This window comes from Miniopterus schreibersii (assembly GCF_964146895.1).
Source record: "Miniopterus schreibersii genome assembly, chromosome: 16".
Taxonomy (NCBI): Eukaryota; Metazoa; Chordata; class Mammalia; order Chiroptera; family Miniopteridae; genus Miniopterus; species Miniopterus schreibersii.
The window spans coordinates 29,846,323-29,864,360 of NC_138116.1; the positions used below are offsets into that span (position 1 = coordinate 29,846,323).

An 18,038-nucleotide genomic window follows, 5' to 3' on the forward strand; every position below is an offset into this window, starting at 1 on the left:
GTCATTGATCAACTGCCTCCTGTACTCCCTGCACTGGGGATTGAGCCCGAAACCCTGTCATGTTCCCTGACCGAGAATCGAACTGTGATCTCCTGGATCCTAGGTCAATGCTCAACGGCTGAGCCACACCCGGCCAGGCTGGGTTCAGATTTCTGATCCGCTACTTATTACCTATTGGATTTTAGCAAATCACTGGATTCCTCTGAATCCTGAATTTTACATCTGTAATATGGGGATAATAAAAGTAAACATTACTGTTTGCTGTGTGCCAAGTACTTTGCTAAGTATATTATGTGTAAAATCTTAATCCTTATAACATCTATACTTAAGACCTACTTAAGTGTAGTACCTTTAAGAGGATAAGTTAAATAATAGATGTAATGCACTTAGTACTTAGGACACAATAATAAATGTTACTTACATATTTTTAAAAATTGCATTTATACAGTATAATTAACCTGTTATTAAAGCTTTTGTTGTGGCCACATTCCCATACCATTAGTATTCTTTGAAAATGAAAATTTTAAAATGGCTTTATAGAAGTTCATCAAATTGATTCACTGATCTCTAGTGATACCAGTGATAGACCTTTGGATAATTTCTAATTGTTTTTTTCTTATAAATGATGCTGTTAGGAACATATTTATTATGATTAAATTTTTTTTAAAATTTTTTAATTCCTAGAGGTAGAATTGAGTCAAAAGGCAGAATATTTTTAAGGTCCTTGATACCTACCTAGTCCTGCATTACTTTCCAGAATTGTGAATCAGTGTACATTCTTATTTCTCATATATCCTTACATGTATATGAGAATGTACCTTTGAGAGCCCTAGGTGTTGCCATTTCATTTTCTTAAAAAATTACTTGTTTTAATTGGTGTGGTTTTATTGGTGTAGAGTGAGCTTACTTGGTCTATTCCTTTTGAGAATTGCCTATTGATGTTATTTTCTTATTTATTTGTCTGACTTCTTTATTGACATCCTGTATTAGTATAAACTAGTTTGAAAGTATTTTTAGCAGTTTGAGGTTTGTCTATTAATTTTCAGCAGTGTTTTGAGAAAAGTAATTTACATAGATATTAGCTACTCTGTTTTGTTGTTGGGGTTTTTAATTTATGTTTATAGTTCTTTCCTATTAAGACATAAAAATTTTCAAATTATTTTTTCCATTTCTTAGTTCTGATTAACTCATCAGTCTATCTCTCATTAATTTTGGCATATGATATATAAGGCATAGGAATCTAATTGAGCTTTTTTGAAATAGAAAACCTCGAATTGGGATATAGGTTTTGCATTCTACTTCAGTTCTAATGCATTGAAGGAATGTTGATAAGGACTTTGTGACTGTATCTGGACTTTGAGGAATGGTGTGGTGGATTAGCAATGTCTTCCATAGGTATAGGGGAGGGGTATTGAGAGGATAGTGACAGCATTCATATCTGCAATCCTAAATATAAACATTGTTCCAATATCATTTATTGAATATTCTGTTGGAAATACCATCTTGATATGAATTCAAAGTAAAATTGGTTAGTGCACTTAACTTGTTTTGCTGGGTTTTTTTCCCGTTACAAAGGTTATGTAAGCATTAAAACAAATTTAAAAGTTTTCCTACCTTTCTGCTTTGAAGTTTGAAAGTACTCACCAATAAAACTGTCAAGTTTTAAATCATAGTTGGAAGTAGCACTTTGTCACTCTTTCTGTTTATTCTCTTGTGGTTTTCCTACCTGTTGAGCAACTTTTAGTAATTATTTTAAACTGTTGGACTTTTAGGTTGTTTTCAGTTTTTCCCGTTCCCCAACTTTTTATTTTGAAAGACGTAAAATTTGTTGAAAAGGTGCAAGACTAGTACAATGAATATCCATTGTACTCTTTGTGAAGATTTGACAATTGTTAACATATATAACATAATAATTATTGCTGCAATACCTATACATACTTTTTAAAATGAACTTTTTTAAGTTAGTTGCAGACAGGGCTAAAAACTTTAGCATGCACTGCCTGAGAACAAGGACATTTTCCTAGTAAGTGCAATAAAAAATGCCACAGTCAGGAAATTTAACAATACAACACTCTTATCAAATATACAGCCTATCCAGATTATTCCAGTTTGTCACCATAATGTCTTTTAAAGCTGGGTATCCTCTTCCCCCCAATACAGGGCCATACATTGCATTTATTTGCCATATCTCTTTAGCCTCCTTTGATCTGTAGACCATTTCCCTGTTTGTTTTTTAGTATTTCATGACATTTTAAAGAATTTAGATTAGTTGTTTTGTAGCTAATTTCTGTTTTGACAGAAAATCATCTCTGTAGGTCTAGTGTGGAATTGCAGGTATCTAAGTAGTCTATAAATAGTGTGGAGTTGTAGCTATCTAAATAGTTAGAGTTTTTTTCCTGCCTCCAAAACTTTGACCCAGTAATTTTTTAGAAGAATGTTTCTCAATGTATGCATGAAATTTTGAAAAATTTAGACAAAAAAAAATCTTTATCCTTGCAAAGTTGCAACACTTGTAGATTTTGAGTTATATTAAACTTAAAAAAGTCCTGCTTCATTTCTACCTTACATTTAAGTTCCTGACACTTCCAAGAATGTCCCAATTCTATTGTTTTTTCTTGTTTGTTTTTGTTAATCCTCACCTGAGGACATTTTATCCATTGATTTCTTTTTTTTTAGAGAGAGTGGGAGGTGGAGAGAGAGAGAGACATCAATTAAATGGTTGCTCTTGCACATGCCCTGACCTCCTGAGGGTGAAACTGCAACCCAGGTACCTGTCTTTGACCAGGAATTGAACCTGAGACCCTTTGGTATATGGGTGATGTTCTACCACTGAGCCCCACCTGCCAGGGCTCTATTGGTTTTTATTTGCATTTTAAAAATTCACATGAACTACATTCATTGAAAGCAAAATAAACTAGAAATACTGATAATCAAAATGAAGAAAATAAGTCTGTAAATCCTAGCATTCACATATATACAACTCTCAACATTTTGGTCTATACCCTTCCAAACTTGAGGGAATAAGAGAGTATGTGTGAGAGAAACATTAAAAGAATTTGTGTCATTATAACACTGTGCTGTAGCTTGCTTTTCCCACCTGTAATAGTGATTACATTATTAAACAATGAAAGAATGGAAAAGTAGAGGTGCCATATGATCTTATTAAAGGGAAACAACTGGAAAGAAAGGCTCTTGTCTTATCAGTTAGCATTTAGATACTTATCAGGTACTGTAAATAACTCTTAATGGTTATATCAGTTACTTTTCTAGTTCTCAGAATCTTGATGGTGATAGGGGAGCACGAGAGAGGTGAGTGCTTGTGGAAAGTTGCAAATTATGAAAATACTAAACTTTGTTTATTTGATACTAAGTTTCATGTAAATATTATGGCCTAAAAATGAAATTTTTAAATTTTAACATTTGCTTTTCAAATAGGTAGAACATTCACCATTCAAAAATATAAAACAATGAAAAGTCTCCCTTCCATTTTTGTGTCCTAGGCTCTGGAGTCCCTTCATCAGAGGCCACGCTAGTGTTATCAGTTTCCAAGTATCTTTTCAGAGATAGTTTTACTGGTTGAGCATCGACCTATGATCCAGGAGATCGAGGTTCGATTCCTGGTCAAGACACATGCCCAGGTTTTGGGCTCGATCCTCAGTAGGGGGCATGCAGGAGGCAGCTGATCAGTGACTCTCTCTCTCATCATTGATGCTTCTGTATCTCTCCCTCTCCCTTCCTCTCTCTGAAATCAATAAAGATACATTTAAAAAAAAAAAAAAGATTATTAGATTTGAAGTTCTTTTGAAATTTCATGGAAATATTGTTTTATGCTTATTAAAATTATTTTTTATTTGTAAAAAAATGAATCATGTCTGTTTATAATTGGAGTGATTTTTACCTACCCTTGTGACTATTCTGTAACTACCAATTTGTACTTCTTAATCCCTTCACCTTTTTCACCCAGCCACAGTGATTCAAATTACAGTATAGGAAATATAGTCAGTAATATTATAATGATTATGTATGGGGCCAGGTGCATACTTCAGATATCAAGGGGACCACTCTGTAAAATACATATTGCCTAACCATTATGCTGTGCATCTGAAACTAATACAGAATAATATTGAATGTAAACTGTAATTGGAAAATATAAAAAACACCCTCCCCTCAAAAAAATTTTGAAAGTCTACCCTTACCTAAACTTGTATAAATACAAGACTTAGAAATAAATTAAATAATAGAGTATTTAAGTAGTCATTCAACAAACTCTGTGGGTTTCTTTTTTGTTTTTAATCCTCACTCAAGGATATTTTTTTCCATTGCTTTTTCAGAGTGTGTGGAAGGGAGAGTGAGATAGAGAGAGAAACATCAATGTAAGAGAGACATTAATTGGTTGCCTCCCACATGCACCCAGACTGGGGCCAGGGGAATCGAGCCTGCAACCGACGTACGGCTTTGGCTGGAATTGAACCTGGGACCCTTCAGTCTGCAGGCTGACACTCTAACCCCTGAGCCAAACTGGCTATGGCAACAAGCATTTGTTTTGATTGGCTATGTGATACTCTCAAGTTCTGTGAAGGAGCTCCAGAACCTTATGATCTATATAGCATGGGGGCATAAGGCATGTAAACAACTAGAATATATAGAAAAATAAATATTAAAATAGAGATGCAGAATGAAATATATAAAGAGGAAAGAATCACTAATTTCAAATGAAGTTTTTTGCAAACTTCATGGATTTAAGATTTGAAGTCAGATTTAAATAGAATAAATTAGTTAGAATGTGGAGAGGATAGTATTTCAGGTGGCATGGAGGCCTTTGATGAACATTGCTGTGGGTAAGGAATGGGTATGCTAAGAGAAAAGATTGGAAAGGAAGGATCTAGCCAGATTATAGAGTTCTTGAATGCTTTATCTACTGATGTGAATTTTATTTTATAAACATCATAGTATTATTTGAGTTTTTAAAAAAGTGAGCAGAAATTCTGTGATACTTCTTAATTTATTGCCTTAATTTGTACTTAATAAATATTAATGGAAAAATTAGAGAAACAGTATGAAAGATGAATTGGAGAGAATGAAACAAAACAATCCAGATAGGAGGTTAATGCATTAGTTTAATTAGATACAATTAAAATCTGGACTAGGCTATCATCAACAGTGGATAGAGGAGGAGATTCTAGTCTGTTGGATTTACCATTTTATTAGATTGATGTTAAAAGAGAGAAAGAGGAAGGGGAAAAATTCCAAGGTCATACCTAGTTTTCTCCTCAGAGACACAAAGAATAGGGGTGCCATTATCCTGGGTGGGAAATGCAGGATGGATTTGCTGAATAGAATTTCTGGGTCATATGGTAATTCTATGTTTAGCTTTTTGAGGAACTGCCAAATTTTTCCACAGCGACTGTACCATTTTACATCCTCACCAGTAATGCACAAGGTTCCAGTTTCCCCACAGCCTTGCCAACACCTGTCACTTGACTCTTCAATTGTCATCCTCATGGCTATGCAGTGATGTCTCATTGTAGTTTTGATTTGCATTTCCTTAATGAATAATGATGTTGAGAATTTTTCATGTGCTTATTGACCATTTGTATATCTTCTTTGGAGAAACGGCTTTTCAAATCCTTTGCCCATTTAAATAAACCTTTTAAACATTAATTTTATTTGTCAGCTACCTTTGCCCATTTTTAATTGGGTTAACCCAATTAATCATTTGTTATATATTCTAGATACTAGGCCCTTATCAAATATATGATTTGCAAATATTTTCTTCCATTCTGTAGGTTATCTTTTCACGTTGATGGAAATATTAATGGAAAAATTAGAGAGAAAAAATGTTTAAGTTTGAAGTGCAATTTATCCTTTTTTTAAAAATTGTATGTGCTTTTGGTGTCATATCTGAAAAACTGTTGCCTAATCCAGAGTCATGCAGCTTTTCACCTGTGTTTTCTCCAAGAGTTTTATAGTTTTATTTCTTGGTTTTTGACTTAAATTTTATATGTGGTGTGAAATAGGGGTCCAAATTCATTCTTTTGAATGTAGATACCCAGTTGTCTCACCAACAGTAGTTGAAAGTGTTGCTGCATTCATCAGTAGTTTCTTCCTCTTTACTGCTGAGAATAGTATTTCATTGTGTGAATATACCACAATTTTATTATACATTTATTTGTTGGTAGACATTTATATTTGCAGTTTTGGGCTATTATGAATAAAGCTGCTGTATACAAGTCTTTGTGTGTGTGTGTGCTTTCATTTCTTTTGAGTAAATGATAACTATTAAGGAAGTGTTCCATCATACAGTAAATGTTTATTTAACCTAATAACTTTCTTTTAAACTGTTTTCCAAAATGGTTGTACCATTTTACACTCCCATCAGCAATGTAATGAGTTCGAGTTCCTCATGTGCATTTATCAAATTATTTAAAAAATCATGGAAAGTAAAACAATAATAAGTTTAACAAGAATAAACTATGTATTTTGGGAGCTCCCAACTATAAACCTATTTTTGCCCACCCTGTATTTTGTATAATTAATTCTGGTATGGATTCTTTAAAGTAGGATTTTTGTGTGAAATGGTGTGTATTGAATTTGCTAGGTTTTGCTGGATTTTTCTCCACAGGGTTTGTACTGTTTTTATGTTACCACTACTAATGTATGAGAGTGCGTATCTCTTCCACCCCACCATCAGCATGTGGTAGATTTTTGCCATTTTGATAGGTACAAAATGAAATCTTAATATAGTTTAATTTGTATTTCTCTTTGAGTGATGTTGAACATAGTTTCATATATTTAATGGTGGTTTCCTTTTTTCCTTTGAACTCCCCATATCTCTGCCAGGTTGTGGAAACTATTAAGGATAGGTTGTTTTCATTTTCTTTTGTTTTTTGAAAGTTTACACATTAGGGTATTAACCCTTTATAAATATAAGTTTCAAACATTTTTCCCAAGTTCATTTGTCTTTTTCTTCAGAGTATCTCTTTCCATGACTCCTCTTTCCAAGCTTTCTTTTTAAATATGTCACTTTTTTCCTTATTGTTTGGGATTTGGATCATAGTTAGGGAAGCATCCCTCTTAATTACAGAGGAACTTGCTCATATTTCCTTCTAGTATTTGTATAGTTTTATTTTTTATATTTGTATTTCTGACCCATATGTAATTCTGATGTTCAGTTTGAGGAATAAGGTGTTTCATTTTTTCCCCAAATAGCTGTTGGGGTCTCCCAACAACACTTATTTATGTCAAATCTTATTTTTCTTCATGGATTTGTGATGCATCTTTAAGCCATTTAGCAGTAGTACTTATGTAAGATACGTGATAGGGCTCTAATTTTTGTAATTGTAAAATTATAACATTTTACATTTATTTCTTTAATTAGATGGTAAATTCCAAGATACACATATATGGAGTTTTTTAACTCTCTTTTAGATTATTGATTTATTTGTCCTATTTTTGTTATTCTAGTGATGATGATAATTTTGTGTTATCTTTGGAGATTTGGTAGAGCAAATATTCTAATTCCCTCATTATTTCTTGTTTTTCTGATGTTTTGAATGGTGCTAGCCTTATAAATTTACTCAGTTTTTGACTGTCAACTTTAATATTTTGCATATTATGTATACTATTTGTTCAGTAAATATTTGTGGAAGTTAGATCATTGCTGGCAGTGATATAGAGAGAATAATTACGTATTCCTTTTTAGTTCACCAAATATTTATGTAATATTAACTAGGAGGTAGGGTGTAGGACAGAGAGAGGTAATATGAAAATGAGTGAGAAATGTTGTGCCTACGTGTGTAGGAGAGAGAGTTAAATAATTGCAATATAATACAGTAAATACTGCACGATATTTTGGAGCTTGATGAGAGAATGACCAGTTCTTCCTACTAGAGTTAAGATTTTATGAGCAGTATTGCATTTCATCTAAATCTTGAAAGATTTTGAGTGGGAATTTGTTAAGCAGGTGAGAAAGAAGATGCAAATTATGGAACTAGTTAGAAAATGTTAATATAAAATAAAGGTACAAAATTATTCAATAAGGTCTTGAGTAACACTGAAGGGTTTTTTTAAAGGTAGATTAATTCCATTTTATATGGAATTTTAGTTCAATCTCCTCACTTTAGGAGTGAGAAGTTAAGTGACTTTCCTATGGTCATATATTCTTGAATCAACTGTATTTGAAGGACTTTCTTCCACAGATGTTCCAGAGCAGGGAAATTGGTAAAAGTATATGGGGCAGCCTTGAAAGTTTGTTAGAAATGGAATACAAATAACAATTAACAAGTAATGTTTTTATTGCAGTGTAGTGTTAATTCAGGGAGGTACAAAAGACATGTAAATGTGTTTTATTTAGTTACAGAGAGTTTTCTAGCAAGAATTAAAATTGGTTCAGTGACTTCACTAAAAATGAGGCAGCTGCTTAAAAGTTATATAAGGACCTCGCGGAGAGTTGGCTAGAACTTTATTTTCCTTAGAAGTCTAGTCAAGTCAGTTTTGGAGCTTTTTTTAAAAAAATGGTGAATTTAAGCAAGTTAAAATGGCTAACATTTATTGTAGTGCTTCGTATGTCAAAATATTAGTCTACCCTTACATTTAGTAACTCATTAAAGCCTCACAACTACTGTATGAGGTAGGTTATTTCATTTTACAGATTAGGAAAATGATGCTACCCAAGTCACAGCTTATAAATAGTGTTGTCAGAATTCATATCCTGGTAGTGTCATTCCGGAACCCAGCCTTTCAATTATGAGAGTCATTTTTTAAATTGGGTAATATGATACAAAGGAACTGGTAACAGAACTACTAGGGAATTTACTGGTTATCTGTAGTGTCTACTTATCTAATGAATCAGATATGTTAAAGGCCATATTTTGTGTGAATCAAGTTTATGGGCGAAACAGTTGTCTGTTTTAAATTTATTACTTTCTCCCATTGCATTTTTTCTTTTGAATGTCTGTGTTAGAGTTGACTAAATACTGGCATACGGTATATGAAAGGAAAAGAAGGACATCTTACTGCATTAAACCTTTTGTGTATTTTCTTATATTTGAAGATCATTAATAGATGGGACTCTTCCTGTTTATAGAAACATACTATGGGTACATCTTGAATTGTGCATGTTTTTAATAGTCTGTGTATTAAATTATCTCCTACTGATGGGCTCCCTGCATCAGGATTAGGTAAATAATTTAAGTACTGATACAGAAAATCTTTCAGTATAAAAATATTTCATTTTATAGGTGTACATATAGTATATACTTATATGCTATCTATAGTAGGAATCCTTTTTTTTTTTAAGCATCACAGGTGATTCTGATAATGAACCAGGTTTAGGAACTACTGTACTAGTAGACCACCCTTCCTTCTCAGTGAATTTCTAGACCTGAGATAATTTTGTATGGGCTGTTAGAAAATAATCTTACACTTATTGTTTTTAGCAACTTTTGCTTTCCCTGACTTTTTTCTTTTCTTTTTTCTCTACAATAGTTTATGCCATCGTGGCTTCATTCATACAGATGAACCAAGGATTGGGATAGCAAGTATAAAATTAGAATCAAAAAGCTGATTGCCCAGCAGGATGCCATCAACTAACCGAGCAGGCAGCCTGAAGGACCCTGAAATTGCAGAGCTCTTCTTCAAAGAAGATCCAGAGAAGCTCTTCACAGATCTCAGAGAAATTGGCCATGGAAGCTTTGGAGCAGTATATTTTGTAAGTGTTAAAGGCTTAATGTCACTGAGCAGCATTTACTTAATATTCAATCCTGGCAGAGTAAAAAACAATATAAAGAGATATAGGCCATAGTTCATTTTACATTTACTTGCATAGGTGTGTGTGTATAATATGAAAGTAGATAGTTTTATTTATTGAGCTTCTTGGATTATTGACAAATGGGAAAGAATATTTAGCTTTAACTTACATGTTTAGAAATTTTAGCACACTGTTTTTAGGAATCTTAGCACTTGTATTGCTATAGAATTAAACAGTGCAGAACACTGACTTCTGTAAAGTCCTATACAGAGTTAATTTTAGTGTTGTGAAAATCTAGGATTATTATTTGGAAGAAGGATATGAACCAGAATCTTTTTTTCTTCTGTGTGTATGTGTGTACTTTATGCTAAAAAAAATGAAATAACCATTTTAAAGTATATAGTTTGTGGCATTCAATATACTCACAATGTTGTACAACTGTTACCACTGTTTTCAAAAGGTTTTCATCACCCCAAACAGAAATTCTGTATCCATTAGCAATAACTTTGAATTTCCCCTCCACCCAGCTCCTGGTAACCTCTCTAATCTACTTTTTTCCTTTATAATTTGCCTATTCTAATATTTGATATAAATGGAATCATACTTGTACTTTCATGTATAGCTTGTATCTCTTATAATGTTTAGCATCACTTCACAGATCATCCACACTGTAGCATCTATCAGTAGTTCATTCCTTTCTATAGCTGAATAATATTCCATTGTGTGTATATACCATGGTTTGTTTATCCATTCATCTGTTGATGGACACTAAATTGTGTCCACCTTTTGGCTATTGTGAATAAATGCTACAGTGAACATTGGCATACAAGTATCTATTTCAGTCCCTGTTTTCAAATTTGACTCTGTACCTAGGAGTGAAAATACCAGATCACATGGTAATACTATGTTTAACTTTTTGAGGAAATGCCAAGCTACACCATAGTGTCTGCATTGTTTTCATTACCACCAGCAATGCACCAGAGTTCCAATTACTCCATATCCTTGCAAATGCCTATTTTCTGTTATTTTGATTGTAGCCTTCCTAGTAGGTGTGAAGTGGTATCTCATGGTTTTGATTTGCATTTCCCTAATGACTAATAATGTTGAGCATCTTTTCATGTGCTTATTGTCTATTTATATATCTTCTTTGGAGAAATGTCTATTCAAGTCTTTTTCTCAGTTTTTTTTTCTTTCTTTTTACAGTTTTTTAAAGTTAGGGTTGTATCTTTGTTGTTGAGGCCTAAGGGTTCTTTATGTATTTTTAATATTAAATTTTTATCAGAGACATGATTTGCAGATATTTTCTCCCGTTCTGTAGTTTTTTTTTCCACTTTCTTGATAATGTCCTTTGATATGCAAAAGTTTTCAATTTGGATGAAGTCCCATTTGTCTGTTTTTTTCTTTCGTTGTGCTTTTGGTGTCATATCTAAGAATCCTTTGCTAAATCCAAGGTCATGAAGATTTACCTCTGTGTTTCCTTCTAAGAGTTTTATGTTCTTAAGCTCTTATATTTAGGTCATTGATCCATTTTGAGTTAATTTTTGTATGTATTGTGAGGTAGAGGTCCAACTTTTTTTTTTTTTTTTTTTGCATGTGAAAATCCAGTTATCCCAGTACCATCTGTTGAAGAGATTTTTCCCCCCTTTGAATTTTCTTGACTTCCTTGTCAAATCAGTTTGCCATATTGTATAGGTTTATTTTTGAACTCTGAGTTCTATTCCCTTTGTATATTCATCTTTATGCTAGTACATCACTGTTTTGATTAATGTGGCTTTATAGTAAGTTTTCGATCAGGATTAACTTTGTTATTCTTTTTAAGGATAGTTTTGGCTATTTTGGGCCCCTTGTGATTCCATATGAATTTCAGTATTGGCTTTTGCATTTCTGTTAAAAAATCTGTTGGAATTTTGATAGGTATTGCTTAAATGTTTAGATCATATTTGGTAGTATTGGCATCTGAACAATATTAAGTCTTTCCATCCATAAACACAGGATGTCTTTCTAAACATTTATTTAGGTCTTTAATTTTGTTCAGCAGTGTTTCAATGTACAGATGTTAAACTCCATTATGTATTCATCAGTCTGTTATTCTTTTAGATACTGTTGTAATTGGATTACTTTCTTAATTGCTTTTTCACATTGTTCATTGCTGATATATAGAAATAGAGCTGATTTTTGTGTATTGCTCTTTTTATTATTTATTTTTCAATTACAGTCGACATACAGTATTATATTAGTTTCAGGTGTACAATATAGTGATTAGACATTTATATACCTTACAGAATTGTCACCCTGTAAGTCTAGTACCCATCTGATACCATAGATAGTTATTAAAATATTAAGTGTGTATTAATTAATATAAGTAATTAAAACATTATTAATGATGTACTTTACATCCCTGTGACTATTTTTTTTTAAAAATATGTTTTTATTGATTTCAGAGAAAGGAAGAGTGAGGGAGAGAGAGATAGAAACATTAATGATGAGCAAATCATTGATTGCCTCCTGCACACCCACTGCTGGGAATCAAGCCCACAACCCAGGGATGTGCTATTACCTGGAATTAAACCTTGATCTCCTGGATCATAGGTCGATGCTCAACTGCTGAGCCATGCCAGCCGGCTCCCTGTGACTATTTTTATAACTGGTCACTTGTACATTTTAATCCCTTTCACCTTTTTCACCCATCCCTCAATCTGGCAACTGTCAATTTGTTCTCTGTATCTGTGAGTTTGTTTCTGTTTTATTTTGTTTTTTAGATTCTGCATATCAGTGAAATCATACAGTATTTGTCTTTCTCTGTCTGACTTATTTCACCTAGCATAATACCCTCCATGTTGTCGCAAATGGCAAGATTTCATTATTGTTTATGGCTAAGTAATATTTCATTGTAAATATATATACCATTTCTACTGCATCTTCTTTATCCATTTGTCTGTTGATGGACACTTAGGCTGCTTTCATATCTTGACTAGTGTAAATAATACTGCAATGAACCTAGAGGTGCATGTATCTTTTCAAATTGATGTTTTTGTTTTCTTTGTATAAATACCCAGAAGTGGAACATATGGTAGTTTTCTTTTTAATTTTTGAGGAAATTTCATACTGTTTTCCATATTGGCTGCACCAATTTACAGGCCCAGCAACAGTGCACAGGGCTCACTTTTCTCCACATCCTCTCCAACACTTGTTGTTTGTGGATTTATTGATGATAGCCATTCTGAGAGGTGTGAGGTAATATTTCATTGTGATTTTAATTTGCATTTTCCTGATTACTAGGGATATTGAACATCTTTTCACATATCTATTGGTCATCTGTATGTCCTCTTTGGAGAAATGCCTATTCAAGTCCTGCTCATTTTTTTAATAGGATTGTTTGTTTTTTTGATGTTAAGTTGTATGGGTTTCTTAATATATTTGGGATATTAACCTCTATCATATGTATCGTTAGTGAATAGGTAGGTTGTCTTTTCGGGTTTTTTTTTTTATGGTTTCCTTCGCTATGTAAAAACTTTTTAGTTTGATATAGTGCCTTTTTTTTTTTTTTTTCTTTTCATTTCCCTGCCCATGGAGACATATCCAAAAAAAAATTTTCTTGTAATTGCTAAGGGCAATGCCAGTTTACTGCCTATGTTTTCTTCCAAAAGTTTTATAGATTCAGGTCTTACTTTTAAGTCTTTAATCCATTTTGAGGTTTTTTTTTAATATGGCATAAAAAAGTGGTCTCTTCTCTTAACTCTTCTCTTTTTCTTTCTCTTTTTTTTTCATATATCTGTCCAGTTTTCCCAATACCATCTACTGAAGACAGTCTTTCCCCATTATATATTTTTGCTTCCTCTGTTATAGATTAATTGATCATATAGATGTGAGTTTATTCCGGGCTCTCTCTTCTGCTCCATTGATCTATATGTCTTTTTATGCCAGCACCATGCTGCTTTGATTACTATAACCTTGTAGTATAGTTTGATGTCAGGTAGCGTGATACCTCCATCTATGTTCTTCTTTCTCAAGATTGCTTTGCTTTGGCTATGTGGGATCTTTTGTGATTCCATCTAAATTTTAGGGTTATTTGTTCGAGTTCTGTGAAAAATGCCATTGGTATTTTGATAGGGATTGCATTGAATCTTCAGATTGCTTTATGTAGTATGGACATTTTAATGATGTTAATTCTTCTTATGCATGAGCACCATATATCCTTTCATTTGTATATTCTTCAATTTCTTTCTTTAGTATCTTATAGTTTTCTGAGAACAGGTTTTTTTATCTCCTTGGTTAAATTTATTCCTACGTATCTTACTCTTTTTGATACAATTGTAATGGGGTTGTTTTCTTAATTTCTCTTTCTAGTAGTTCATTATTGATGTATTAAAATGCATCTGGGGCGGGGAGCAACCCCGCAGCCCAGGTACATGCTCTTGACCTGGAATTGAACCCATGCCCTATGTTGCGTGGTCCGATGCTCTAACCACTGGGAACACTGGTCAGGGCCTCACTTATTTATTTTTGCTTTTTGTTGCTTGTGCTTTGGGTGTCATATACAGAAAATTGCTGCCGCCTGGCCAGCATTGCTTAGCAGTTGAGCATCAAGCTATGATCTGGGAGATCGCGGTTCGATTCCCAGTCAGGGCACATGCCCAGGTTTCAGGCTTGGTTCCCACAAGGGGTGTGCAAGGAGGCAGCTAATCAATGACTCTCTTATCATTGATATTTTTATCTCTCTCTCCCTCTCCCTTCCTCTCTCTGAAATCAATAAAAACATATTTTAAAAAAAGAAAATTACTGCCAAGACCACTGTCAAGGAGTTTTTTTCTCCATCTCATCTTTGTTTTCATTGGAGTGTTTTGCATATTTGTATTTGATGCAATTATTAATATAGCTGGGCATGAGTTTATTGTTTCCTATTTGGTCTTTGTTTGTCCTCTCCTTCCTTTATTCCTCATTCTTGTTATCCTTTGAATTAGTCAAGTGTTTATATTATTTTTGTTTAAAAATATAGGTTTTATTATTATTCACATATGAGGAGGCCAACAGGTGAGGTAACAACTGCCATTGAAAAGATAGTTTGTGCCCTGGCTAGTGTGGCTTACTGGTAGAGCATCACCTGTGCTACAAAGAGTTGGGGGTTTGATTCCTGATCAAGGACACGTACCTGGGTTGCAGGTTTGTTCCCCAGTCCCGGTCGGGGCATGTGCATGAGGCAAGCCAATTGCCGTGTCTCTTTCACATTAATGTGTTGTTGTTTTTTTCTTTCTCCCCCCACATCTCACCCTCCCTTCCACACTCTCTAAAAATCAATGGAAAAAATGTTCTCAGGTCAGAATTTACAAAACAAACAAACAAAAAGAACAAAGGAAAGATAGTTTGTTATACTCACAGATCCTAAGAGAAGGAAGTACTGTGTCAGATTGGGGCCACATGGGGAAGTACTAGTTTAGTTGAGGAGGCAAAGGAATCAAGGGAAATACATGAGCAAAGAGCCTTTATTGTGGTTTCTGTGGGAAGGAACAGGAGTGGCAGGGTAAGCAAGTTTAAATAATTTCAGCAGGTGTTGGAGTATAGGGGTTGTCCCTAGCAGTCCAGTACCTGGTCCTATGGTCATTAGATCAGGGAGTAGAGGGCTCAGAGTGCGAGGTCATTGGAGATAATGGCTCTGGGTTGGCGATTTGTATATGTAAGATGTGCTATTTACTATTTCTAGGAATTAGCTAAATCTAGGAATGACAGGCCTTTTTTGTTAGCAAGGCCCCAGATGTCAAAACATCAAATTACAGTACACAAAAAGATATAATATGTATTTTAATTTTAACTCTATTAACCTTTTGATAATGTATTTTTATTATTCTTTCATTACCCTAGAGATTGTAATAGATATATTCTTGATTTATTATAGTAAAATTAGCACTTTTATCACTTCTCAAACAATGTAAAAAACCCTATAGTATTTCAATTCTTCCAGCTGTTCTTTATGCAATTTTTCTTATATATTTTACTTCTAAAATATCTATTGTATTCCCGTTTTGTTTGTTTTTTACAGTCCCCATTGGGTCTATTTATATTTCTAGTTTTTCCCTTTCCAGTATTTGGTCCATTTTTTAGCCTGACACAATTTTTGACTGGTTACTCTTCATTATAAAGGAGAATTTATAGATGTTTTGAATGATGTTATTTTTCTTCAAAGACATTAATTTTCATTATTATTATTATTATTATTTTGGCAAGCTGATAATATACTGGCGAATCACTTTGAGGCTTGGTTTTAAGCTTTGTTAGGGCTAGTTGACATTAGTTTTGCCCTTATTAGTAGGCTGTGGCCCTTATTAGTAGGCCGTGGCCCTTACTTTTAAAGCATGGCTCTTCTGGAATACAGCTGAATTTCTAGGGTGCTTATGAAGGCTCCATCATTTGGTTGGGTTTGAATTCCCACCTCCATCTCCAGCACTTCTTGTATTCTGAAAGATCTGTTATCTCTTTAGTTTTCTAGCTTCCTGTTTTCTGCTGAGTTTCTGGGGGTCTTATGCAGATATATACTATTTACTGGAGGAGAATTTTCAGATTTTTGAACTGCTTTTCTGCTCTCTTTTCTAAGATTATGCCTTTTAAATCCCAGATACTTTGGAAGCTCCTGTCTTTGGCCTCTGTCTCCTCAGCCTAACTTCCTCCTTGGACTGTATTTTCCTGTACAACAAATTCAGGGATGAAGACGGAGTAAATTTACAGCTTACTCTTTGTGTATTGTTCTTTCCGGAAGGATTCTAGTCTCTAAAACCTTGCCTGCATGTGTTGCTCTCTGATAGTTTCATAGATATATGCCTGCTATATGGTTGATTTGGGCTTCAGGGATAGTCTAACACAAGCATCATGGCAAGAATTAGTATTAAAATTTCCCTTGGTTAATATTATTTGCGTTTGCATGGACTTTTCATATGTCCTGTAAAAATATGTGTTTTTGGAGCATTTGTTCTTTCATTGTTAGTATTGAAAAGTATAGCATTTCAGTAGGCTTTCTGTCTTCTTTAGACCTTCCCATATGATCTATCCAGTAGGAGAAGTAATATTATTGTCCTTTTCCTTTCATTAAAGGGACATATTGACAAAATATCATTGCTTTAAAATTTTAAAATAAACTATAAAATTTGTATTATATCAAATCCAGAACTTACCAGTCGTCTTTGTTGAAGTGTATGACTGGTGTGGTTATGTTTTGGGTTAAAGTTGTAGTGGGAACTAAGGATGTGATCAGAGAAAGGTAAAAGGAAACACAAGTCCGGGCTTTTGAAGAAAGCCTCCTATACTGAGAATTGAAGGAACTGAGGTACAACAGAAATACTGTATTTCCATTTGCAATATAGAAAGTTTTTTCTTGCAGCAGTGTGGAGGAAAGATTGCATGCTAAAAATCAAAGAAGAAAGACTGATTATGAAGCTTTTGTAATAATTTAGGAAAGAAATGCTAAGAGCTTAAACTAGATATTGATAGTGAGGGTACAGAGATGAGTACACATTTCAAAGTTTAAATTAATAGAATCAAGAGAACTTGATTTCTGACAAGGTAAGAAGGTGTACATTGTATTTCCATCACACGTGGAATAGATTTATTGGAGGGGGATGATTCCCTAGTGCTTGGACTTCCTTATGCAATAGTTTCTGGGGTTGTCCTACCCAGGCTGGATTATTTCAGAGAGCTGTGGTTGAGAGAGGAAATCTCATAATCCCAGAAGTAAGGATCTATCTAATAGGGGCAACAAAAGCAAATTAGCGTAAGCTGGTTATTAGGAGCTGGCTCTGGAAAGACCTGGTGATTAAACACAATGTTCATGATCCCTGGATTGGAAAAAAATTCCTATAAAGGATATTACTGAGATAGTTGGTGAAATTTGAATATGAACTATATATGCATTGGGTAATAGTATTATATCAATGCAGATTTCCTAAATTTGATAATTGGACTGTGGTTATTCAGGGGAATGTTCTTATTCTCATAAGATATATGAAGAAGTACTTTGGAACCAAGGATGAGAATGTCTATTCTTATATCCTCTTTAATAATAAAATAATGATAATGTGGTGGTAACACTATGCATGTTTAGATAGAGAGTCTAAAAGCAAATGTAGCAAAATGTTAACCAAGGATTATTCTATGGTAGGGGCTGGAAACTACAGAGCCCATGGGCCAAATCCAGCCTGTGAACTATTTTTGCTCAGCTTTCAAACTAAGAATAGTTTTTACACTGAAAAAAGAAAAAGAATATGTAACAGAAAAAGAATAATATGTATTTGGCTCACAAAGCCTA

The 18,038-nt window shown here is 33.7% G+C and overlaps 1 protein-coding gene across 2 annotated transcripts in view; it reads left to right on the plus strand.

Moving 5' to 3' along the window:
• Nucleotides 1-18,038, plus strand: part of TAOK1 (TAO kinase 1) — a 107,494-nt gene that overhangs the window by 23,604 nt on the left and 65,852 nt on the right. For both annotated transcript variants that reach the window (XM_081162204.1, XM_081162205.1), the window contains one exon: nt 9,487-9,709. In XM_081162204.1, the coding sequence (XP_081018330.1) occupies nt 9,578-9,709 (132 nt within the window). In that variant the 5' untranslated portion in view covers nt 9,487-9,577. The remainder of the gene's footprint in view (nt 1-9,486; nt 9,710-18,038) is intronic.